Genomic DNA, 21,996 nt, shown 5'->3' on the forward strand with positions numbered 1-21,996 from the left:
CAAACCAGTGAGGGCCGAACTAGTACTCAGGTGGGTGACCACTGGGGAATCCTCGGTGTTGTATGTTTTTGCTTTTTATTGTGTTGGAAATAGTAACATCCCTGTTTGCAGACTGCACAAGTGATCCGGTAAAGCGACCGGTAATTCACAAGATCTATCTTGGGCCAGGCCTATTTCCACAGACAACACAAAGGGATTGCCGGTTGCCTGCTAGGCAAACAGCGGGCTTTGTGGTACAGAATATAATCGAAGAGGAGAGGGGAGCTGAGTTCACAGACAAGTACTGCTCGTTAACTGAGGGATGGGCTCACTGGGCTAGTACTTGATATGAACTGTGGTCTGTCGGTAATGCACTTTAGAGGGAAATAAAGCTTTCAATATTCAGTTTGCATTCGGGCCTGTCATATTTCATTGTCTTGTAATTTATTCCCCCTTTGGGCTTTGGACAAGCAAGCCAAGCTAGGTGGTAGGCACCTGCTTGATAGGCATGGGTGAGATGACGACTCGGGGTCGGCGATGGGTGACTGACCGACTGCCGACGTGTCTTTTGGTCAAGGATGTTGGGCTGATGTCACTCGGGCTGTTGGTTGGCGCCACCCCGACTGTCCACTGTACCGTAAAGATTGTAGATTGTGCACCGATTTGGGATGAAAGCCAGCGCCCTGGGATTGATCTGGCGGGGTCCCAATGCAGCAGCCAGCAGCCGCAGCAACAACTGGCTTGGCACAGATTAATTAATCCAATGCCCTATCGACCCGGACCGATGTTTATTTTTGCTCGATTGTAGTTTTCCCGCCAATGCCCTGGCCCGGCACCGTCTTGAAACCGGGCTGTCCATCATCGGCAACATGGAAACATGAAAAAGACTGCAAGCCGGACTCGCCGGGCCGTGGGACTGGGCAAGCACCCAAGTCACATTGCCCACCGACCCTTTCCACAAGCTGGGGCGTCTGCGCTCCCAGAAGGACCGCTGGGCAGGTGGCCCGCTCATTGGACGGCGCATCTGCCGAAATCCGACAAGCTTCGCCCTTCCTGCCCCCACAGGGGTTGGCATAGCGGTGGGGTTGCCTCGTTTTTGTAAACCGCCTTCGGCAAGCCTTCCATCACTTGCCGACGTTTGCCTGCGACTTTGAGGATCCCAGCTTTTTCTGGGTTTGGGTTTTGCCCGCACCCTGGTACCTATCCCCTGATGGCGGAGGAAACACAACCATGGAACCCTCACACTATCCATCTTTTACATGACCAAAAAAAAAAAAAAAGAAAACAACAAGAAAAAAGCACGGCAAATGTCGCTCTGTTCTGCCCGTCGGCCGTCCGGGATCTCCAGTGTCCCCGAGGGTCGCCGTAGCCCAGTCCCAGCGTTCTGGTCGTGTCGCCGCCCCGGCCGAATGTCCATCCATGCCTCAGACAATGTGCCGCGCCGCGCCCTCTTGGCCCAGCCGCCTCCACACCACCACCGCTTAGCCCACCCTCCTCCTCCCCATTATCATCATCATCATCACCCCTTTGATCTCACCTGCCGAGCCTTTAGCTTTCCTGCACCTTCGCCTCCGCCTTCACCTTCCCCCCAAACATCATCATACCCTCCCGAGGCGGGTCCTGGAAATCCGGTTCCCACTCTTCCCACTGGCGAGGAGCAGCCGCCCGCCGACGCCCTTCCTCCTTATCCAGGCGGGCTCCACTTGCCATCATCATTTTGTCTTGCCGAGGGAACTGGCTTGCTGGGGGAGGAGGAATTCGGCCGCGCGTTGGCCGGGGTAGGTCAGCTATCGGCAAGGGATTTGCGCCTGCCAACCATCTTGGGATGGGGGACGGGACGCTTATATGAAGCCCCCTACCCCTTAACAGCCGCATCAGCACTGTCTTGCTCACCATCAACCCTCAACGCCGGAACCGCAAGTCTCTCAACAGGCTTTGTGGCGGAATCTATCGTTTTCTTTTCCAAGATTCAGGTCGGGGGACTTCCACTCTTGTTCGGCAACTACACCACAAGTGCCAGCCGCCTGACCCTCCTAGATACCCTGTTCCCTTTACCAGAGACCGACAAGAGGACCCAAAACCACGAGAAGGCTCGATAAGGCTCATCATCTCGATAGCCGGTGCTATACGGGAACGGCGCATCGCAAGTGCACACCAACGCACCAAACGAGCCATACGGCACTATGCAAGGCGGCGTCACTGAAGCGCTGCTCCAGTACCTGGGGCAGCACTGGCTCAGCGTTGGCGTCGTCGTCCTAGCTGCGTGGCTTGTTCGGAATCGGTACCATAATGGCCTCAACAAGTACCCTGGCCCCCTTTTGGCCTCCTTCACCGATCTCTGGCGCTTCTGGGACGTTTATGGCCGGCGGCCCGAGGTTACGCATCAGAAGCTCCACGCCAAGTACGGCGACGTCGTGCGGCTCGGGCCCAACATGCTGTCCATCTCGGACCCCAAGGCGGCCAAGGCCATATATGGTCTGAATAAAGGCTTTGTAAAGGTGACTAAACCTCCAAGGCTATTCCATCTCGGGCCTATGACCCTGCTGACTGCCGACACTGCCTAGTCCGACTTTTACATTGTGCAACAATCCGTTGCCAAAGGCCAGAGGCTGCCGTCGCTCTTTAGCACGACAGACAACGACTTCCACGCGCAGTTCCGGCGCTGCGTCAACGGGGCTTTCGCCATGTCGGCCCTCGTGCAGTACGAGCCCTTCGTGGACAACACCACCAAGCTCTTCCTGCGCCAGACCGAGACGCTCTGGGCCGACAACGATGACGGCTGCGACATGGGCCGGTGGATGCAGTTCTACGCCTTTGATGTTATTGGCGAGATCACGTACAGCAAGCGCCACGGCTTCGTCGAGAAGAACGAGGACATCGACGGCATCATCGGCTACCTCGGCTGGCTGTTCAACTACGTCGCGCCTGTCGGGCAGATGCCCTGGCTGGACCTGCTGTTCCTCAAGAACCCCATCTACCTGAAGCTGTCGCAGTGGGGGCTCATGGACGCGACCTTCCCCGTGGCCCGCTTCGCGCGCGAGCGCATGGCCGAGCGCGTCCCGACGCTGCTGACCACCATGAACGGGGCCAACGCGGCGGACCGCAAGTTCGAGGCCCCGTCGGAAAAGAAGAGCCCCGTCGACTTGGGCTCAACGACCGAGGGCTCGGGGGTGAGGTCCCCCGACCTGCTGTCCAAATTCCTGGCGGCGCAGGAGGCCCGGCCCGAGTTCATGTCGGACACGCTCGTGCAGACCATGGCCGTCTCCATGGCGTTTGCGGGCTCCGAGACGACCGCCATCACCCTCAGCGCCGTCTTCTACTACCTCCTGCGCAACCCGGCCGCCATGGCCCGCCTGCGCGCCGAGATCGACGGGGCCGCCCGGGCCGGCATGTTCAGCGACTACGAGACGGGGCTCGTGACGTGGCACGAGGCCCAGCGCCTGCCCTACCTGGACGCGTGCGTCAAGGAGGCCTTCCGCGTCCACCCGGCCGCCGGCCTGCCCATGGAGCGCGTCGTGCCCGCCGGCGGCTGCGAGATTGCGGGCCGCCACGTGCCCGCCGGCACCATCGTGGGCGTGTCGGCGTGGGTGGTGCACCAGAACAGGGACATCTTTGGCGACGACGTCGAGGCGTACCGGCCCGAGCGGTGGCTGGTGGACGAGGACAAGGTGCGGGCGGCCGAGGAGCGGCGCGTCAAGGAGATGGGCGGCATGATGCTGCACTTTGGCATGGGGTCGCGGACGTGCATCGGCAAGAACATTAGTCTGCTCGAGATTTACAAGGTCGTGCCGAGCCTGCTGAGGAAGTTTGAGGTGAGTTTTTTTTTTTCTTCTTCTTCTTTTCTTTCTTTTTACATATGCTGTCCTTTGACCTTTCCCTGCTAACCGCTTTCTTGTTGCAGATCGAGTTCCATGACCCGACGCAGGACTGGGAGATTGTGAACTCGTGGTTCGTCAAGCAGAACAACTTCAGGACCAAGTTCCACCGCCGGGAGCTTGTGCGTCCGGATGGAGATGTCGCTTCGTCGTAGATATAGATTCTTCTTTTCCCGCCGTGTTTTTTTTTGGGGGGGATTGGATGAAGCAGCAATACTCGGGACGAGATATCCACATACAACTGCAATTACTCATATAAAAGAACACAGCAACATGGCAGCATGTTTTTGATAGTGCCCGCATCCCCCTGACGCGAGAAGTGACATATTGTCCTGTTTTTAGCGGTGTGCGGGAACAGTGATGATTGTTTTTAGTTTCATGGCAAAGAGTTCCCAGGGACAACTGGTAGGAGTCGCCACATCAAGGTGTGATGTTGGTCCGTACCATTCTAATCCGGGTTCTGCCAAAGGCGCGACTTGGTGGGATACTTGTTGGTCTTCCATCTTACCTTTTCCATCAGGCCGAATTGCCCTTACGTCACTGTCTCTGGAATCTCTTTGTTCTGTTGTTGGCAACGGGACTTTCCAATGCTCTTGTTGGCGCGTGATGGGACTGGAACCAAGCATTACCTACCTACACATCGATATCTCGTGGACATGTCAAAATGGTCGTGCTCGTGCTCGGGCCTAGCCGGGTTGAGGGCACCGCCGTTGTCCACCACTTGATGGCCCTGGTTGGCGATTACGTGCGCCGTCTCGCAGTCCACACGGCGCGGGAAGGAAGCCAGGCTTGTAGCCCCCCCTTTTGACAGGCCGTGCTTCTTTTCCGGTATGGAGAACGGGGACAGGCTTGTAGGAAAGTGATAGCCGTCCGGGTAAGTTAACTGCCTGTCCATTTTACCTTGGGCGTCTTCAGGTGAAGCGATGCGCCCCGAGTACCTATGGCTCTGTTCTATCTGGGCCCCAGGTCTAGGATCGGGATGGGTGGTAAGCGTAGCATTGAGCCGAGGCATCTCGATGCACCCCACAAGGCCGATCGCAAGCTGCACGCAAGCGAGCGGGGAAGTTGGGGATGGCACCGCGAGAGTTGATCGTACCACCGGGTTTTGTATTGGCCCGTACTGTTTGCATGGGCTAAGAAAGCCGGCGCGGAGCGGGCCCGTCTGGGTCTCCGAATCCCCGCTTAGGCGACGAGTTTTAAGCCACGCAATGTAGCCGCACGTATGTGATTCTTACCTGCCATCTCGTCTTTTCAAACACTGACGAGCTGTGTTTCCATCTGACCTGACGCTCTCATCTTTCAACATGACGACCGACACGCCCCAGAGCTACTCGATCCGCAAGGAGGCGGACCGCATCTTCCGCGACGTCCTCCTCCGGGACGCGCGCCTGCAGCTGCCGGCCAAGGTGCTCGAGCTGGCCGGACGCACCTCGTTCAACGCGCCCGACACGGTCGACACGCCCTTCCTGCCCGTGCCGCTCCGGTTCGCCGAGGTCAGCGCGGCGCTGTGGGCGCTGGCGGGGACGCTGGGCAGCGCCGTCGCGCGCGACCGCTTCGGGGCGGAAGCCGCCGGCGGCGCGCAGGACGTCACGGTCAACACGGACCTGGCGGCGCTCTTCCTCGCGTCGGCGGTGCTGGCCCGCGTCAACGGCAAGCCCCTGTCGGACCCGGCCGTGGCGGCGGTGTGGGGGCGATACGACCTGGGCCGCATGGCGGATCCCTGGCGGCGCTTCTGCACAAACGTCTACCCGACGCGCGACGGCCGCTGGTTCCACCTGCACGGCAGCATGAACGCGGACCGCTCGCTCGCCATGCTGGGCCTGCCGCGCGACGACGCGGCCGTGTCGACGCAGGAGGAGGCCGTGGCGGTTTACGCCGACGCCGTGCGGCGCCATGACGCCGAGTGGCTCGACGTCGAGGCCAACGAGCACTGGCGCCAGGCCGGCACCGTGTGCCTGACGCGGGACGAGTTCGACGCCACGGAGCAGGGGAGGGCCACGGCGGCCGACGGGCTGTACATCCTCAGCCGCCACGATGACGCCTCCCAAAACCCGCTCCCGCCTGTCCCCTACCCGGCCGTCCGGGACCCCAACGACCGAAAGCCCCTCCGGGGGATCAAGATGGTCGACATATCGCGCGTCATCGCCGCGCCGACCGTGGCGCGGCTCGCGGCCTTCTTCGGCGCGACCGTGGTGCGCGTCTCGCACGCGGGCCAGCCCGAGGTGGGCGCCCTGCTGATGGACGGCAACCTCGGCAAGCGGGACGCGTCGCTGGACCTCAAGTCGGGGGACGGGAGGGCCGCGCTCCGGCGGCTGGTCGAGGACGCCGACGTGGTGCTGGACGGGTACCGGCCGGGAGCCCTGGACCGGCTCGGGTTCGGGCAGGCGTACCTGCACGCGCTGGCGCGCCGGAGGGGCAAGGGGATGGTGGTGGTGCGCGAGAACTGCTACGGCTGGTCGGGCCCCTGGGCGGGCAGGTCGGGCTGGCAGCAGATCTCGGACTGCGTCACGGGCGTCAGCTGGATGATGGGCGAGTTCCTGGGGCTGGACGAGCCTGTGGTGCCGCCGCTGCCGAGTTCCGACTACCAGTGAGTGTTTTGGCCTTGTGTGATCAGATCTCTCTTTTTTTTTTTGGCTTTCCTTATATGAGCGACCCATTCTGACCTCTTCATCATCCTCCTCCCAGGACCGGCCTCGTCGGCCTGATCGGCATCCTGACGGCCATCGACAAGCGCGCGACCGAGGGCGGCAGCTACACGGTCGACATCTCGCTGAACCAGTTCAACCGCTTCCTGCTCGCGCAGGGCGCGCTCGCGCCCGAGGTCCAGCGCGGGCTGCGCGAGCTGCACCCGACCTTTCGGCCGCGGCACCACGACGACATGATGGCGCTGCTGACAAAGGTCATGGGGTCGCTCCAGGCCGCGGTGCCGCGCCTGTTCCGCCCGGCCTACTTTGACAGCATCCCGAGCGACCTGGGCGGCGGCGGTGGCGGCGGCCCGGCCGGCACCAAGGACGTGCTGACTTACCTCAGGCTGCCCGTCGAGCTGGGCGTCACGCCGCTCGGGCCGGCCGTCGGCAGCTGCCTGCCGGGGACGCACAAGGCCGAGTGGCCGCAGGATGAGGGGGGCGAGGCTTCAGGGGCGCTTTGAAGGGGCGGTCTAGAACTGCGTAGTGGCGTCTGGGCGAGCTGAGCGTTATGATTTGGCCATGTTGAGGGAATCTTTTGAGGCGGGCGGCTTCTTTGGCTGAGGCGCTGGCTATGTGGCTTGGACTAGGGGGGCTGCAGAGGACCGCGGCGCTGACTCTATTTTAGGTGTGCTCTTGGTGCCGTGACTCGACACAGCGCGTCATTTTGCCGCGAGCACGCGCCGTGTCGACTTCTCGAGTAGTTCTCGGTAGTATCTAGGGCGGCGCTAGGTCAGATCTAGGTGGTGGTGGTTTTGAATGACGACTGATCGGGCATCGATTCTTCTTTCCTCGTTATTCTCCCGCTTTTCCATAACACCCACAATGCTTTTTTTGGTCGTCCGTGCGATGTTTTAAGCCGTCGCATTGTTTCTGCTCGCCCCTCCAAAAGGCTCCACTCCCCGCGCCTGTGCAACTGACACTTGTGGGGGTTTCCAGGCACCACGGCCCTGAAAACCCCGCCAGGGGCAGCAGCCAGTGTCATGCAGGGACATGGCCGCTGTGATTGGCCCGCTGTCTGGTCATTGTTTCCCTTCGGTTGTCGATAGAAGATGTGCTTCACAGCTGGGGTTTCCGCATGGCCTTTTTTGGGCCCTCACACGGAGTGCCTGTAGATTCTCGGCAGCGGGAGATGGTGGTATTCGATATTCGATAACGTGGATCTTGAGATCTATTTTCGTGCTACTTGCCCGTCAAGTTTCATGGCGTCCTTGCGCTTTCAGTTCATGGCCTTCTTTTCCGAGGGATGGCATCACGACATGACCGCAGACCTGGTGCTCCGGGTCAAGTAGATAAAGGCCTTGCTCCTCTGTCTTGGTGATGATGGAGCTGCCTTCTCATCTGGCCGCCATCAAGCCTTCATTTACCAGTGTCGTCGGTTTCCTAGTGTTATCGTTTCTCAATCTTATATTTCTTATTGTCTATTTTCCTATTGTTCACGTTTCCCACCGTCAGCAGTTCCTACTCTCGTCATAATCTCCTCCCTGAAAGTCCAACTTCAACCACTGCACCATGAAGTTCTCTCTCGCCGCCACTGTTGTTCTTGTAGCCTGCTCCTTGGCCGCTCCCGTCACCATCCCCAAAGCTGAATACGGCTTCCCCAACTTCATCCTGCCGCGTCAAACTGTCGGGATTGAGGCAAACGAGTTCAAGAACGGCGGCTGCAAAGACATCGTGCTCTTGTTCGCGCGTGGGTCGATCCAGAGCGGCAACATGGTACGTTGGTCATGTATTCGTTTCGTTTTATTCTGAGCTGCCCGTGCGCAGCATAGCCCATCGCAACCCACCACTTACCAACCTCTCCAAAACAGGGCTCGCAACCCGGCCCCGAACTGGCCAGCGCCCTCAAGGCCCGGCTCAACGCCACGCGCGTGGCCGCGCAGGGCGTGCCGTACGCGGCCATGCTCCTCACGAACCTGGCGTCGAGCGGCGCCAGCCGCACCGAGGCGGGCGAGTTCGCCGACCTCATCCAAGAGGTGGCCGCCAAGTGCCCCAAAGCTCGAATCGTCGTCTCGGGCTACAGTCAGGGCGCCGCGCTCCTGCACCTCGCCGTCGGGGGCCTGCCGGCCGCCGTCAGGTCCCGCATCGCCGCCGCCGTCACCTTTGGCGACACCCAGAATGAGCAGGACGGCGGCCGCGTCCCAGGCCTTCCCGCAGCCAAGACGCTCATCATCTGCAACAAGGGCGACCTGGTCTGCGAGGGCGAGCTGATGGTCGCCTTGCCCCACCTCGACTACAGTGCCCGGGTGCCCGAGGCCGTCGCCTTCATCGCGGCTCGGGTCAAGGCGACCTAGTTGGAAGGGTAATGGTTTGGTGGTTAATGACTTTCTACTGTATATGTTTATCCATAATTTCTGTTGATATTGTACGAATTCCATGTCTCGTTTTTATTCGCTGCGATATCTCCAGTATCTGTCGAGCGCAATCTCGTGTATGCTCAACCGTGGGCGGCTATGCGTCCACCAAACTCATCTTCCTTCTCGCTGGCAAGCAGGGCAGGACACGTCGGCATTGTTGAGCTCAGGGTTGTAGATGGCTAGGACAAAAATAGGACAGCAAATTGTCGGTTGTGGGTTGCTCTGGGTCACTTCGCAATAGTCGACGTAGGCCAATCGGAGCTCTTCTTCTTGCCTTGCCGAGTGGTAGCCCAAGCAGGCGTAGTAGGCGTAGTAGGCTGTGCACATCTTTGGAGATGGCCACGGCCGGTGGGATGCGGTTTGATAGCTGATCTTTCTGTGCGACTGCAGCGTCTGGATGCGAGATGCCGTTGGAAGAGCACACTCGAGCACGAAAAAAAAACATGATGCTGGTCTCCTTTTATGGCAACGATTATCATGGAATGGGCCCAACCGGTGAATCTACTGGATCAGCCCATGGTAGAGAGCAAAGCACTTCTGGTTTTATGGACAGACAGGCTGGGCAGGTTGCGGCCGTCTTTGGACTGTTGGCGTATGGAATTGCCGAGACCGGGAGAGATCTTCCATCTTATGCCGTGTGTCAAAAGTTTATAAACTTCCAGTGGGCTTGCTCTTCCCCTGATGCTCGATATCATGTGCTTTGATAGCAGGTGTGTGCCCGGCGAGTCGAGACAAACACGCAGCCGCCGAAAAGGCGTAGTCGACAAGCCCTCGTCGCCCGGGCCCACATGCCATGGCTAGGCGTCGGTCCCATTCACGAGCGCATCTTGGCATTCTGAGCAGTCCTTGCTTCCATCGTCACAGCTGGCATCATGTCGTTCTCGGACCGTGCACCCCTCGGTCAGACAGTATTCGGTACGAGCGTAGCAGAGCTCGCAGTCTCCGCGGCTGCGGTGGTACTCGCGACACCGGAAGTAGGCAGTGACGGCTGTGCACGTTTCTGGAAAGCCGCCACGTGGGGTCGTTGGCAAGGAGTCCTGGCAGTTGCTATCAAGTGCTGCTTCCTCCCTTTTAGTGTTTGATACCGGCGGCTGGCCCTGGATCGTGTGTATGTTTGCGATCGATCGATTCGCTTTCCGCCAGCATGATGGGGCTTTTTTTCCCCCACAACAATACGCTCAACGGGAGGGGATTTTTATACGTTAAACGGCCCAGGTGGTGGAGGTAAAAATCAGTGAAAGACGCTGGATCGGTAACTGCGGCCGAGTCCGTGACAGAACCGGATTAGTGAACGAGGTGGCAGAGGCAGAATCCGAATTTACAGGGGCCGACAAGGAGGAGCTCACAGGCTCGGTCACGCTGGGAGACGAGATGGAATTAATTCCGAAGGCAAAGCTGGTGCTGGTGTAGGTGCGGGTAACGGTCGAGTGCGGAACGCAGTGGCAGGCGTTCGATACGCGTTTTTTGTGTATTTTATAGGGAACCTGGTGTTGTTCGGGGGCGACGAGTAGATCCAGGCTACTTCCTTTCGATTTCAAGGTGCTACTTCACTGGTTACACGTTACAATGACAACTTGGTAAATGCACAGGACATTGCATGGGAGGCTGCCGCAAACAGCCAAGGAAAAAGGGTGGGAATGTGCCATAAGCAAAGGGGTCGATGGATGGCCGTGCCAGTAACGAGAATGGAAAGCTAATAAACGGAATAGTCACGTGTAGTTGGAACTCGGGGGAGATTTCACTTATCGCATACAACCGGAAAGGACGAGCCCCAGCATCCACTATGAAAAGTAAACATCTCTGCTCCGATGGAAGCAAAAGAAAAAAAAATGTGTAGTAAGGGATATCCCGGGTTCCACCCCCGCGGGGGCTCGAACCCGGGACCTCCCCCCGGGGACCGTGGGATCCAGGCGCAGAGCTTATGTCGTACCACCTAGACCACCGCTATCCCCGGGCACGGAAGCAGCTGCAGCAACCCAAGCTTATCAGCAGGGGAGGTGGGTTCACCTCCTTGTCGTTTCCTGGCGGCCTCCCGGGGGACATCTGAGGTGCCGTTGACCCAGAGCTCAGATAGCCGTCAGATCTTTTGACCTGGGAGTGGGGCAGCCCGATTTCTAACCTAGCACTGCGAGCCAGGCTTGCCCGCCCTTATTCTCGACGAAAAGGGTGGAACCAGGTTAGAATGGCGACTGCAGCAGGCACTTCCAGGAACTGCACACAGGGAAGGAAGTAAGCACGTGGTATTGACAGTTGTTTGAGCCACCTGCCTCCCGGTTGTATGTACGGCACATGGATCGGGATCTGCTCGCGCGACGCGTCCACGATCTGCAAAAAAAGGCTGGATGGTGCTATGCCATGGTCTCTCCGCGCATCGACACCGTCGCCGTCACGCCGCTGCAGATCCTCTACCCCCCGGAAAGGGCCACCTCGGCCCGGCCAGTTCAAACGACGACATTTGACGATGCATCGGGCGAAGGCGGAAAGACTTCCGCTTGACGATGGTGTGCTGCGCAAGGCAGGCGCCCCGATCTCGATTTGCTGGTGGCGTGAGCCTTCGCTCGTGGCCGACGTGTTAGGCTTTCTCGGTATTTGGAAGATGGCTGACAAACCTCCCGATGGATAGCGTTCTTGACGGCGAGCACGGTGACTTGCCACTCCCCAAACCAAAGAGGCGTCGCGCGTGACGCCGTGGCTGTCCGAGCGGGACGGAGACGGGAGACGCCACCTTGGTATTAGCAAGCGGCCCGATAGGAAATAAGCCTCTGCCGGCGCTGTCTTCTCCACAACTAGCCTTTGATATGGGGACCGCGGTCGGAAAGGGGGCTCTTCGAGGGTCTGGAATTTGGTATCCTGTGGGTAGGTCAGATCCTCGGCGTGGTAAAAGCGTAATTTAAATAAAAAGCAATCGGGAAACTCGCCCCTCTCATCCCCCTTGATCAGGCTGGCTATTCTGTTCAAGCTGTGACGACGGCCAGTTCTCCTACCGGTGTCTTTCCACGCCCTCCAGACAGGCACATCTGAGAGATGAAGTCGAGGATAGCAGCCCTCCTCGCCGGCCTCGGCATCACCGCGACAGCCCGGGCACAGGACGGCAGCATAACACGGGCGATAGTCGCGCTTCCGCCATGTGCTGTAGGTTTTTGGGGCATCCGTCTTGATTTGGAGACTCCCCGTTGGTGTCTCGGGCTCCAGGCTAACATGGGCAAACACCACACACAGCTTCCTTGCGCGCAACTGGCCACGCAGGCATCAAAGTGCCTGAGCATCAATGAGACAAACACGGCATGCATCTGCACTGAGCCGTCAACAATAGACACCTTTGCTGGCTGCGTCAAGCTGTCGTGTCCGCTGCAGGACCTTCTCTGTAAGGCAAACACCAAACGAAACTGGCCGACTGTTGTTCCACAGCTGACAGGACGACGACCGACAGCGACGACCAAGATCTTCAAGGACGCGTGCGGCGCCCCCGTCCGCGATGCGGGACACAGCTACACGATCCAGCAGGTCGTGCTCTGCACCATCTCGGGCCTCACCGTCCTGCTGAGGCTGCTGTCCAAGATCCTGTCCAGCGACACCGAGGGCGCCATGAGCACGCTGGGGGCGGACGACCTGACCATTCTCCTCGCGTATGTGCTGCTGCTGCCCAAGATGTACCTCTGCGGCGTCCTGATGACGGGCGCCGGCCTCGGGCGCGACGTCTGGACTCTAACGACCCACCAGCTCCGCGACTACGCTTTTGTGAGCCCACTATCTTCCCTTTCTGCCCGCCTCCCCAATGTCCAGACAAACTAACGGACCTCTTACCCTACTTCCAGTACTGGTACTTTGCGGAGCCCATCTACTTCGCAGTGGCCAGCCTGATGCGCATCTCCATCACCCTCTTCTTCATGCGCGTCTTCACCAGGCGCGGGCTGAAGCCAACCTTCGTCCGCGGCCGCGGCAGCTTCCGGCTCGTGCTCTGGGGCACGCTGGCCGCCAACACGGCCCTGGCGGTCGCCTTCGTCACCGTCGGGCTGGCCCAGTGCGCCCCCGTCAGCTTCTACTGGACCCAGTACGACGGCAGCGGGGCCGCCGCGACGGGTGGTGGCCAATGCATCGACGGCAGCGCGCTCGTGTGGGCCAACGCGGGGGCCGGCATCGCCATGGACGCGTGGATGCTGACGCTGCCGCTGTCGCAGACCGCGGGGCTCAACTTGTCGCGGCGGCGGCGCGCGCAGGTCGGCGGCATGTTCTGCGTCGGCCTCCTCGCCACCGCGGTCAGCGCCCTGCGCCTGCGCGTCCTCGGCGGCTTCTCGTCCGACAACCCGACCTGGGACCAGCTGCCCGTGGCCGTGTGGTCCGCGCTCGAGATGCACGCGGGCATCGTGTGCGCCTGCCTGCCCGCCATGCGCGTCGCGCTCGCCCGCACCCTGCCCGAGGCCGTGTCGCTGGGCGTCGTCACCGTCGTCGAGGGGGGCGCTGCAGCCACCGCCGCGCTGCGCCGGAGCCAACACCAGCCCCTGAACCCAAGACGCCTATCGAAGCCCCTCCCGCCGCTGCCTCGCAACAGCATGTCGTCGCTTGGCAGCAGGACGTGGGCGGCGGCGGTGGCGGCCGGCCGCTGCAACGAAGACAGCGACAGCGACAAGACTGTGGTGGAGGGGTGGCAGCCGCCGCACCCGCGCAAGCAGGCCAACCTGAGCCCCTACTTCACGATAGGTCGGCCCGGCGGCGGGCGGCGGCTGACGCCCGACTTTTTTGCCGTGTCGTACCCGTCTGTGAAGGGTAGGGGGAAGTAATGGGGAGAAAAGTTGTTGCTTTTTAAAGCCTCTCCTTTGAGGTATTTTTTTTTTATCTACCTTGTAGCATATGATAAGTCCATGATTGATGAATGTACAACACCACAACTCTAGAGCTGGCTATTTGGGACCTGTTCGTCACAGCTGGACAAATATTCGGGAGTGGCGCAGCGCTTGTTGCCGACGATATAATAATGGGGCTCAGGGGCTCTTCAGGGGTCGCAGTTAGGGTTGGATCTTGGAGGAATCCTGGTGTGGATTATGTTCCCATGTCAGATACATGGCAGTATTCCTGTGTGTAACGAATAGTTGCTTATATCGTGAGGCTATCCGTGAATCGTCGATGGCTATGTACAAAGGCGGTCGCTCCAAAAAATGCGTTGAGAAAAAATGCAACAGATACTGAGTGCGGCTGGGATTCAGAAAACAAGAAAACAAGTCATGGCTAGATGGGCATTATCAAAACAAACGACCCTTACAGAGTCATCTTGGAGTAGGTGTAGCACAGCGGCCCGGCCTGGATGTCCATGTAGTCCTGGACGATGGGCTGGACGTCGGCCAGCTCCACGACGGGCATCTTGTCGGTGATGTGGGCCGAGTTGACCTTGTTGCGGTCGTTGAAGCCCGAGTAGTCGGCGAGACGGGTGGCGTTGCGGCCCTGCCACCTGGCCCAGGCGCGGTCGACGTTTGCGTGGTGCAGCATGAAGAGCGGCTCGTTTGGCGACGTGGCCGGGCCCATGTCGCCAAAGATGATGCTGTGGACCTGGGCGTGCGGCAGGCCCTCGAGCATGTCGTGCATGAGCGCGTAGGTCGGGAGGCCGTCGACGGTGCGCATGACGCGCGTGTTGTACGCCGCCGCCTGCATGTCGCCCACTATCATATTCCCGTCGGCGTCCCGCCCCGAGGCGTTGTTGAGCTCGCGCGTGAAGCAGTGCCTGCGGTTGCCGACCGTGTTGACGTCGGGCCACCCCATGCCGATGGTGAGGTTGGTGTTGGCAAAGGGCCCGTCGGCCACGCAGCGCTCGAAGCCCGGGGCCGCGCCCGCCGGCATGCGCCTGCCGTCGCCGCCGAAGCCCGTGGCGGGGTCGAAGACGGGCGAGTGGGCCGTGTTGAGGGCGTCGGCGTCGATGCTCCAGTCCCAGTACGGCTGCGTCCCCTTGTAGCCGCACTCGTTGCGGAGCAGGTCCTGGTGCAGCTGCACGTACCAGCGGTGCCAGGGCAGAAAGTTTGCGACGAAGTGGATGTCGAGGTTGAGCTTGAAGTGCGTCCAGACGAGGTCGTCCATGCGCGTCGTCACGGCGGCAACGTCGGCGTACTTTTGCTTGGGCAGCTCGCGCAGGCACTTGGCCGCCCGGATGTACTCGGCCTTCTCGTCCGTCGACAGCTCGCGCCACTCCTTGCGCACCTCGGGCGTGGTGCACTGCGTGGCGCGGGGCGCCGGGATGGCGCTGGCGGTGGCGGCCGCCACGAGCGACAGGAGGGTGATGGGGAGCATGGTGGTGGTGGTGGTGGTGGTGTTGTGGTTTGGTAACGAGTGTATAAAGAAGCGAGAGTACGTGGTCAAAGAAGGAACCACAAAGCTAGAAGCTTGGAGTCGTAGAGGAAAACGAAGGACTGGCCGGTGAGGGTGGGGAGAGAAAGACCAGAACAAACAGCACCCCGATCAGGCCCAACGCTGCTTCTTATATCCCACCGTCGGCCCATCCCCGCGGGCGGATGCATCCGCAACAATCCATGCCTTCGGGTCCCCTCAGCCCCTGCTACATCGCCTCATGGTTCGTCCGCAGAAAATGGCGACTCCTGGTTTGGCGCCCCTCGTGCTGGCGATGCCGAGGGCCTTGGTCGGCAAGACGGCTCTCTCAGGCGCGGGCGGGAAAAGGAGGCCGCACAATACGGGGGAGGGTGGGGCTCTGCCTCGAAAGCTCGGGGCTGAGGGCCCGCGATACGAGCATCATCGTCGCCAGGGTCTCCTTCCTCTGAAGAGCCGAAGAGCCGCAGCACGCGCAGGGCCTGGCAGCGCAGCAACCATCTGTAAATAGAGAGGAAAATCCCACCTATCCTCAGGGGCTCAGGGGAAACGCGGGGTCACCGCGGGCATGTATCTTTTCTATTTTTCACGGCCAAAAAACCGCCCCGGTACATTGCCTATATGCAGGTACCTGGCAGGCTATTTGGCCGTGAAAAATTAGAAAAGATACATGCCCGCGGTGACCCCTTGCAATAGTGGGCCAACTCCTGTCCGAAGCCCCTGCAAATGGGTGGTTTTTCCTCGTAAATTTGATCCGCCCAGAACTCCCACTGTATTCCACCTTGCGAATTCCCCTCCTTTTTAGAAGGCAAAGGGCGACCAACAAAGCCAACCTGATTTTTGGTTCGTAGGGCGGGATCTCTTTTTGCTCAGGCAAAGCACGGGACTTTTCCATCCCATGATAAGCCATTACGTCAATATTCTCCACAATATTCTCCATCCTGCACCCTCTTGTCAGGGACCTGCGGCTCCTCGTGTTGCCAGCCCCGTATCACGGCAATTTTCAGCAGGGCAGTTGCGATCCGTCGGGTCACTCCGTTGTGTGCCTGGCGCAACGAGGGATCAAGTAAAAGCTAAAGGCGGGCCGCCAGCTACCGCCTAGCCGGGCTGACCGGCGCTTGGCAATCGGCCCTTTTTGATAGAACTGGCTTGGTTGGGTTAAGTAGAGGGTCAGGCTTTGCAAAGATTGGATTGATAGCGTTGCTGCCATTCCCCTCCACCGACAAAAACCCCGTCCAAGAATCCATCGCAAGCTTGGACGGCGATGAGCCAGCACACCGAGCTCTCCGTCTTAGTCTTTTGAGACGACGACGACGGCTTGTGTCGGCGGAGCACGATGTGGCTGCTCCACCCGACCCATGCTGGTGGTTCTGGTTTCACAGGCAGGCAGTGTGCAAAGCGCGGCTTCAGATACACAGGTTTTTTTTTTCGCTGAGACCGGAATAAGCAATAGCTACTGAATGTTCCAGTAGGTGCGAAACGGGACGAAACCTGTGCTTGAGGTGTAAAAATACTATTCAGAAAAGCCGGATAAAAAGACTATCAGTCAAACTTGATCGGTAGCCCATCGAATCCAGTCAAAGAAAAAAAGAAAGAAAAAAACCCTGCCAGAGAGGCTGGACACATGGTACGTGACAATCCAACTTTCCACCTCCGCCCATCTGCCGTCGTCGTTTTGAGCGCCCGTCTCCCAGCCAAGTTTGCTCCGGCTGCCCTTTCGCCCCAGCCGTCCCGTGATGGCGGCCACCAGAGCCATGATGCCCAGCCTACTCGGCCGTCTTCTCAACCTCGAGGGCGTCAAGATCAATCTCGGGCACCCTCACCCTACGCCGCAGCCTGGCCGCCGGGTCGATGGCAGGCAAGCCGCCCGCCACGATGGGGTCGGTCGGCGTCCCGGGGGCCAGCTCCCAGTCGTACTTGAGCAGGAGGTGGCAGAGCGCGATCTTGACCTCGTTGGCGGCGAAGAAGCGGCCGGGGCAGGCGTACTTGCCGAGCCCGAAGACCATGTGCTCGGGCGTCGTGGAGACGAGCTGCGCCTTGTGCTCGCCGCCCGCCGTCTCGCGCATGCGCCGGAACCGGTACATGTCGAACTTTTCCGGGTTCTCGTGCTGGTCCCACAGCCCTGCGTGCTCGTCGACGGCGACGAGGTCGCCCTTGCGGAGCTTTTGGCCGTTGGGCAGGACGAAGTCGGCCATGGCCTTGCGCTGCAGGCCGTCTGTTTCCGGGAGGAGGAAAAAAAAAAAAAAAAAAAAAAAAGAAGTCAGTCTCACCGTGCTGGGGATTGAAACCACTCATCGTTAGCAAGGGATGCCGGTTGCTTACCATACGCAGGCGGCCTAACACGTTGGGCTTCCTTCAGGGCGCTGTCCATCAACTTCAAATGGTACAGGGAGTTCTTGGTCCAGCCCCCAGACGCCAGGACCTCGACCGCTTCCTCCCGCAAAGCCTCGATAGATCCCGGGGTCATGGCGAGCATCAGCATCGTCTGGGAGATGAGGTCGGTCGTGGTGTGGATGGCGGCGAACGAGAGGGTGAGCTGGAAATCGGTAGGGTTGACCGGGGGGCTGCCAGCCTCCATCTCGGCCCACTCGATGGCGTCGTTGTATGTGGGCGGCGCAACGCCCTGGGCGGCGCACTCCTGTTTCTCCTTGCGACGCCGCTCGAGCTCGCCCTCGACGATCAGGACCGCCCGGGCCTTCTCCCTCGCGACGGCCCGGCAGGTGGGATCGAAAAAGGCGATGATGGGCCGGAGCAGATAGGGGAAAAAGCCGAGGGCCACGAAGGCCTGGATTTCGGCCTTTGTGTAATTCGCCGTTATATCCAGCCACGCCGCGTCGCGGCAGAGCTCGGGCCCGAGGAAAACCCTGGAAGAAAGGCGCGCGACGAGACCCAGCATCGTGTCGTAGAGGGGTGTCTCGGCCCAGTCTGGCCGAGCCATTGCCATCGTTAGCCTTTTCCTGCCTCACCAGACCTGAGATGCCCTCCACCTCGCGGATTGTGGGGACGGGCGACGGGCGCACTTACCAGATGGCTGGCCTAGCAACTTGTTCACCGCAAACGCTGTTTCGAGAGCAAGCGGCTCGGTGATGGTGTCTTGGTCGCGTGCAAGAAATGTCAGCGTCGCCCCAGGCAGGCAGGCAGGCAGGCAGGCAGAGAATCCGAAGTGTGAACCTTGACCTACTCAGTCTCTTGGTCAGATGCTTTTTGACGACGTTTTGCACTACCTCGCCCGGGTGGTCAAGGTTCCTGAAGGTTTCGAAACCCGGGATGATGGCGGGGTGTCGCTTTGGGCGTTCAACAAAGACCCAGTCAGCTTTGGCTACAAATCGCGTGCACCTTTGAGTGGGCTCTCACCTCGCTGAGCTTCTTCCGAAAGCTGAGAAGCGGGGCGTTGTTCTTCACGGTGAGGGCCATGTCCGACGGCAGCAGGTTGATCATGCCCCACGGGCTCAGGTAACGGAAGGGCTTGTTGGGGAACCGCTCTCTGGCCTCTTTCAGGATGCGGGGGGCGTCGGTGGAAAACTCAATCTTGGCCATGGCCTCGGGCTGGAACCGCCTGGGCGGGTTGGCGAGCGGGATGCCATTGTCCTTCTTGCCCAAGAGGTAGCTCGCGATGACGGGCAGCGTGAGCAGGGCGACCAGGGTGGCGGCGATGGTGGTCTGGTCGAACTCGTGGCCGGCGAGCAGGCCCGCGCTGGGAAGCCATGTCGCGTCGGCGCTGGCGGAAGAGGCCATGACGGCGGTACCTCCTTAGCGAAAAGGCTGTCTGCGTCGGGGAGCTTTGGAGGCAGTGGGCGAGGGAGAGATTTGGAGCCTGGTGGAGTTTTGGAGAGTTGGCAAGAGCGTCCAGGGGGGCGTGTTGAGGTGTTGCCAAACCGTTCCTAACCACTCGATGAGCCAGATGAGCCGTAGCGCGCCCTTATAGCCATGAACCGGCGATGCGTGGACACAAGGCGGGCGCCACATGTTTTGTGGGCCACGGCGACATCGGGTTCGGTCGGGGTTTCTCAACGGCACCGGCGTGCTGGATAAGGGGCTACGGCGGCCCAGCCCGCAGGCACCCCAGGCGGATGGGTGGCTATCTTGCCGGTGGGATACGAGGAAAGGTGGCTGCATGGTGCCCCGAGGGTGCATGATGGGCGCCCCGAAGCCTGGCCAGCATGCAGCTGGTTGTTGGTGTTTGATGATGGATCTAGGATCAAGGATAGATCAATGATGGCTCATGGGACTCCACATGGGGTGTCTGCCACCTCGTCTAACCTGTAAAATTGGCCTGTCTGGAACATGAAAGCGAGTCGGACGAATTCTCGGGGCTTGGTTCTTCTTGGGCTTGATTTCTCCCAGGCTGGCTTCTGGTCTGTTGGGATTGTTTGTTGCTTCCATGGTCAAGCCATCAAGTCAAACTAACAGGACTAAAGCGCGGTCGTCATTGTCGGTCATACACCACCATAATTTAGTAGCGCGGGTCGGTCCAAGTTGGCGGTCGCCGACCCCGACCAAGGCATGCGCAGGACCGTACCCCCGTATTAATCCGTAAACAACACGAATTATGCCATGCCTCTTTTGGACAAGCGAGCTTACTAGGCCCAAAGAGGGATCGCACACTATATCGACCATCGATTGAGCCACCGATTGAGCCGCCGCCTGAGCCACGCGAGCCACGGCCATTTCTTGTCTCGTCGCTAAATTTCACCCAACGGGGCATCAGAAGCCTCGCGTCTTCACTCCACAAGTTTCCCGGTAGATCTGTGCCTTCTCATCGTAATGATATGTCTTCTGCTAATCAGCCCAGCCCAGGCCCATGCAATATTCCCATTCACACTGGCTAGTGTAGCAACCGCACCCGCGCCGCTGGCCCTTCTTCTCGGCGGCCCCATTCAATGCGAGCAAAGGAGTCCACCGTTCCAATCGCCTGGCTGCACTTTCGCAATTACCGGGCTGGGCAGCCATGACAATGTGCCCTCCCGGCTGCCAGCGTGCGGAGAAGCTGAAGAAAGAGGGGCGGCTCGGGGTCTGGCCGGCATCGGCAACTTGCAGCCGAGGCTTCCCCACGGGGTAGCATCCATGCGGTCAGCGTCACACCGCGGACGGGGCTCGCTCATCGACGTGGCGGGCGCGCGGGGGCGGGTCTTGGTGAAGAGGGTACAAATAAGAGTAGAAAACAGAGCCTCCTCTTATTTCCCTGGGTTCCCCTGGTTGCTTTGTCTTTGCCATATCGCCCGTGGTTTGTCAGTTTGAGTGCCCCGACGAGATAAACCTGGCACAAGATGGGGGCCCCGAGCGAGAAGCGGACTGCGGCACACAGCCACGAGGAGACGGTCAATCCCAATGGAAATGGAGATCGCATCCAGACGCTGGCAGAGGAGGCCCAGGACGATGCTGTCCACATCAACCTCAGTTGGAGGTCATGGGCAAGTCTTTCGGGGGCCCGTGCAATGCGAATGACTATAATTCTAACGCCAGCTCGCCACAGCTGGTGGTCTTGATATCCTGCTTCGCGTATGCCATCCCAAATCCCCGAACCACTTCTTTCACAGTCTAACAGCCATACCCACACCCCCAGCATCGCGGGCCAGGTCTTCGTCGTCGTGGCGGCCGGGACGGTGATCGCCTTCATCGTGCGCGACCTGGGCGATGCCTCCATGGCGGGCTGGATCATCCAGGGCCCGCTGCTGGTTCAGAGCGTGCTCTCGCCCGTCGTGGGCCGGCTGTCGGACGTGCTCGACCGCAAGTACATGGCGACGCTGCCGCCGCTCGTGGCGCTCGCGGGCGCCGTCGTCTCGGCCAAGGCCACGTCCATGAACATGCTCATCGGCGGCGGCATCCTCATCGGCTTCACCCTGCCCACCATCTCCATCGTCCAGACCATCCCGTCCGAGATCCTGCCGCTGCGATACCGCGCCATTGCCAACGGTTGCGCGTTTATGGGGGGAGCTATCGGGGGGCTGTAAGTATTTCTTCTTGTTGCTGTGGACTTATGCTCTTGCGGTGCTTTTGTCGTGCTAAATAAATAAAAAATCCCGATGCAGAGTCGGCAACCTCGGGGCAGGAGCCGTGACCAACGTCAACGCGAGCGGGTGGCGCTACATCTTTTGGATCCAGGCCGCCTTCCACGCCCTGACGTCGGTCGGTCTCTTCTTCCTCTACAACCCACCCAAACGCACCGACAGGCCCAAGATGTCCCTCGGCGACTACGTCTGGGCCTGCGACCCGATCGGCTCCCTGCTATTCGTCGGCAGCGCCACGCTCATGCTGCTGGGGCTGGGCTGGGCCGGCGGCGCCTACAAGTGGAGCGACCCGCACGTGGCCGCGCCCATCGGGCTGGGCCTGGCCCTGCTGGTTGGGTTCTGTCTGTATGGTGAGTGTTTGTCTTTGTCTATGAGCCTCCTGGGAACTGAACTGTAGCCCCGGGGCCTCAGAGTGCAACTTGCTGATGACGGCGGAACACACAAACAACAGAGTGGAAGGGCCGGTCCGACGGCTTGGTAGCGCACGTCTTCTTCCGGACCGATGCTAACTTCGCCCTGTCCGTCTTCGCGTTCGGGGTCGAGGGCTGGATCTTCTACAGCGCCGTCAACTCCATCGTGCCGCAGATGGCGCTGAACCTGGGCTGGGAGGACAACGCGTGGGACATCTCGATCCGGATGCTGTCCTTCAAGGTCGTCAATACGGCCATGTCGATTCCCATAACATGGTGGGCGACGCGGTTCAAGGATCTGCGGTCGCCGCTTCTGGTGACCTTTGTGGTTTTTCTGGTCGTGTAAGCTTTCTTTCTTGCTCTCTCTCTCTCTCTCT

At 60.0% G+C, this 21,996-nt stretch overlaps 9 protein-coding genes across 9 annotated transcripts in view; 7 read left to right on the plus strand and 2 right to left on the minus strand.

Moving 5' to 3' along the window:
* Positions 1-1,138: 1,138 nt before the first annotated feature.
* On the plus strand, positions 1,139-4,179 carry GGTG_07546 (pisatin demethylase). The gene is made up of 3 exons (XM_009225370.1): positions 1,139-2,477; positions 2,544-3,791; positions 3,881-4,179. The coding sequence occupies exons 1-3, from the start codon at positions 2,163-2,165 to the stop codon at positions 4,007-4,009; spliced, it is 1,692 nt and encodes a 563-aa protein (XP_009223634.1). The 5' UTR covers positions 1,139-2,162; the 3' UTR covers positions 4,010-4,179.
* Positions 4,180-5,110: 931 nt separating this feature from the next.
* Positions 5,111-7,182, plus strand: GGTG_07547 (CAIB/BAIF family enzyme). The gene is made up of 2 exons (XM_009225371.1): positions 5,111-6,441; positions 6,540-7,182. The coding sequence occupies exons 1-2, from the start codon at positions 5,159-5,161 to the stop codon at positions 7,000-7,002; spliced, it is 1,746 nt and encodes a 581-aa protein (XP_009223635.1). The 5' UTR covers positions 5,111-5,158; the 3' UTR covers positions 7,003-7,182.
* Positions 7,183-8,050: 868 nt separating this feature from the next.
* Positions 8,051-8,832, plus strand: GGTG_07548 (cutinase; the record flags this gene model as incomplete). The annotated part of the gene is made up of 2 exons (XM_009225372.1): positions 8,051-8,254; positions 8,350-8,832. The coding sequence occupies 2 exons, from the start codon at positions 8,051-8,053 to the stop codon at positions 8,830-8,832; spliced, it is 687 nt and encodes a 228-aa protein (XP_009223636.1).
* A 608-nt stretch (positions 8,833-9,440) lies between these two features.
* Positions 9,441-10,614, plus strand: GGTG_07549 (hypothetical protein; the record flags this gene model as incomplete). The annotated part of the gene is made up of 3 exons (XM_009225373.1): positions 9,441-9,530; positions 10,111-10,301; positions 10,605-10,614. The coding sequence occupies 3 exons, from the start codon at positions 9,441-9,443 to the stop codon at positions 10,612-10,614; spliced, it is 291 nt and encodes a 96-aa protein (XP_009223637.1).
* Positions 10,615-11,184: 570 nt separating this feature from the next.
* GGTG_07550 (hypothetical protein) lies at positions 11,185-11,391 on the plus strand (the record flags this gene model as incomplete). Its single annotated transcript, XM_009225374.1, has 1 exon — positions 11,185-11,391. One exon carries the CDS (start codon positions 11,185-11,187, stop codon positions 11,389-11,391), a length of 207 nt encoding a protein of 68 aa, XP_009223638.1.
* Positions 11,392-11,693: 302 nt separating this feature from the next.
* GGTG_07551 (hypothetical protein) lies at positions 11,694-13,673 on the plus strand (the record flags this gene model as incomplete). The annotated part of the gene is made up of 3 exons (XM_009225375.1): positions 11,694-11,751; positions 12,326-12,633; positions 12,711-13,673. 3 exons carry the CDS (start codon positions 11,694-11,696, stop codon positions 13,671-13,673), a joined length of 1,329 nt encoding a protein of 442 aa, XP_009223639.1.
* Positions 13,639-15,548, minus strand: GGTG_07552 (hypothetical protein). Its single transcript, XM_009225376.1, has one exon. The coding sequence runs from the start codon at positions 15,166-15,168 to the stop codon at positions 14,149-14,151; it is 1,020 nt and encodes a 339-aa protein (XP_009223640.1). The 5' UTR covers positions 15,169-15,548; the 3' UTR covers positions 13,639-14,148.
* A 1,090-nt stretch (positions 15,549-16,638) lies between these two features.
* On the minus strand, positions 16,639-18,936 carry GGTG_07553 (hypothetical protein; the record flags this gene model as incomplete). The annotated part of the gene is made up of 5 exons (XM_009225377.1): positions 16,639-17,416; positions 17,524-18,126; positions 18,226-18,294; positions 18,383-18,485; positions 18,556-18,936. The coding sequence occupies 5 exons, from the start codon at positions 18,934-18,936 to the stop codon at positions 16,968-16,970; spliced, it is 1,605 nt and encodes a 534-aa protein (XP_009223641.1). The 3' UTR covers positions 16,639-16,967.
* Positions 18,937-20,288: 1,352 nt separating this feature from the next.
* Positions 20,289-21,996, plus strand: part of GGTG_07554 (hypothetical protein) — a gene marked incomplete at its 3' end in the record, with an annotated part of 3,173 nt that continues 1,465 nt past the window's right edge. Inside the window, exons 1-5 of the mRNA XM_009225378.1 lie at positions 20,289-20,612; positions 20,675-20,700; positions 20,765-21,148; positions 21,231-21,559; positions 21,661-21,961. Of these exons, the coding sequence (XP_009223642.1) occupies positions 20,469-20,612; positions 20,675-20,700; positions 20,765-21,148; positions 21,231-21,559; positions 21,661-21,961 (1,184 nt within the window). The 5' untranslated portion in view covers positions 20,289-20,468. The remainder of the gene's footprint in view (positions 20,613-20,674; positions 20,701-20,764; positions 21,149-21,230; positions 21,560-21,660; positions 21,962-21,996) is intronic.

This window comes from Gaeumannomyces tritici, assembly GCF_000145635.1.
Source record: "Gaeumannomyces tritici R3-111a-1 unplaced genomic scaffold supercont2.4, whole genome shotgun sequence".
Classification (NCBI taxonomy): Eukaryota; Fungi; Ascomycota; class Sordariomycetes; order Magnaporthales; family Magnaporthaceae; genus Gaeumannomyces; species Gaeumannomyces tritici.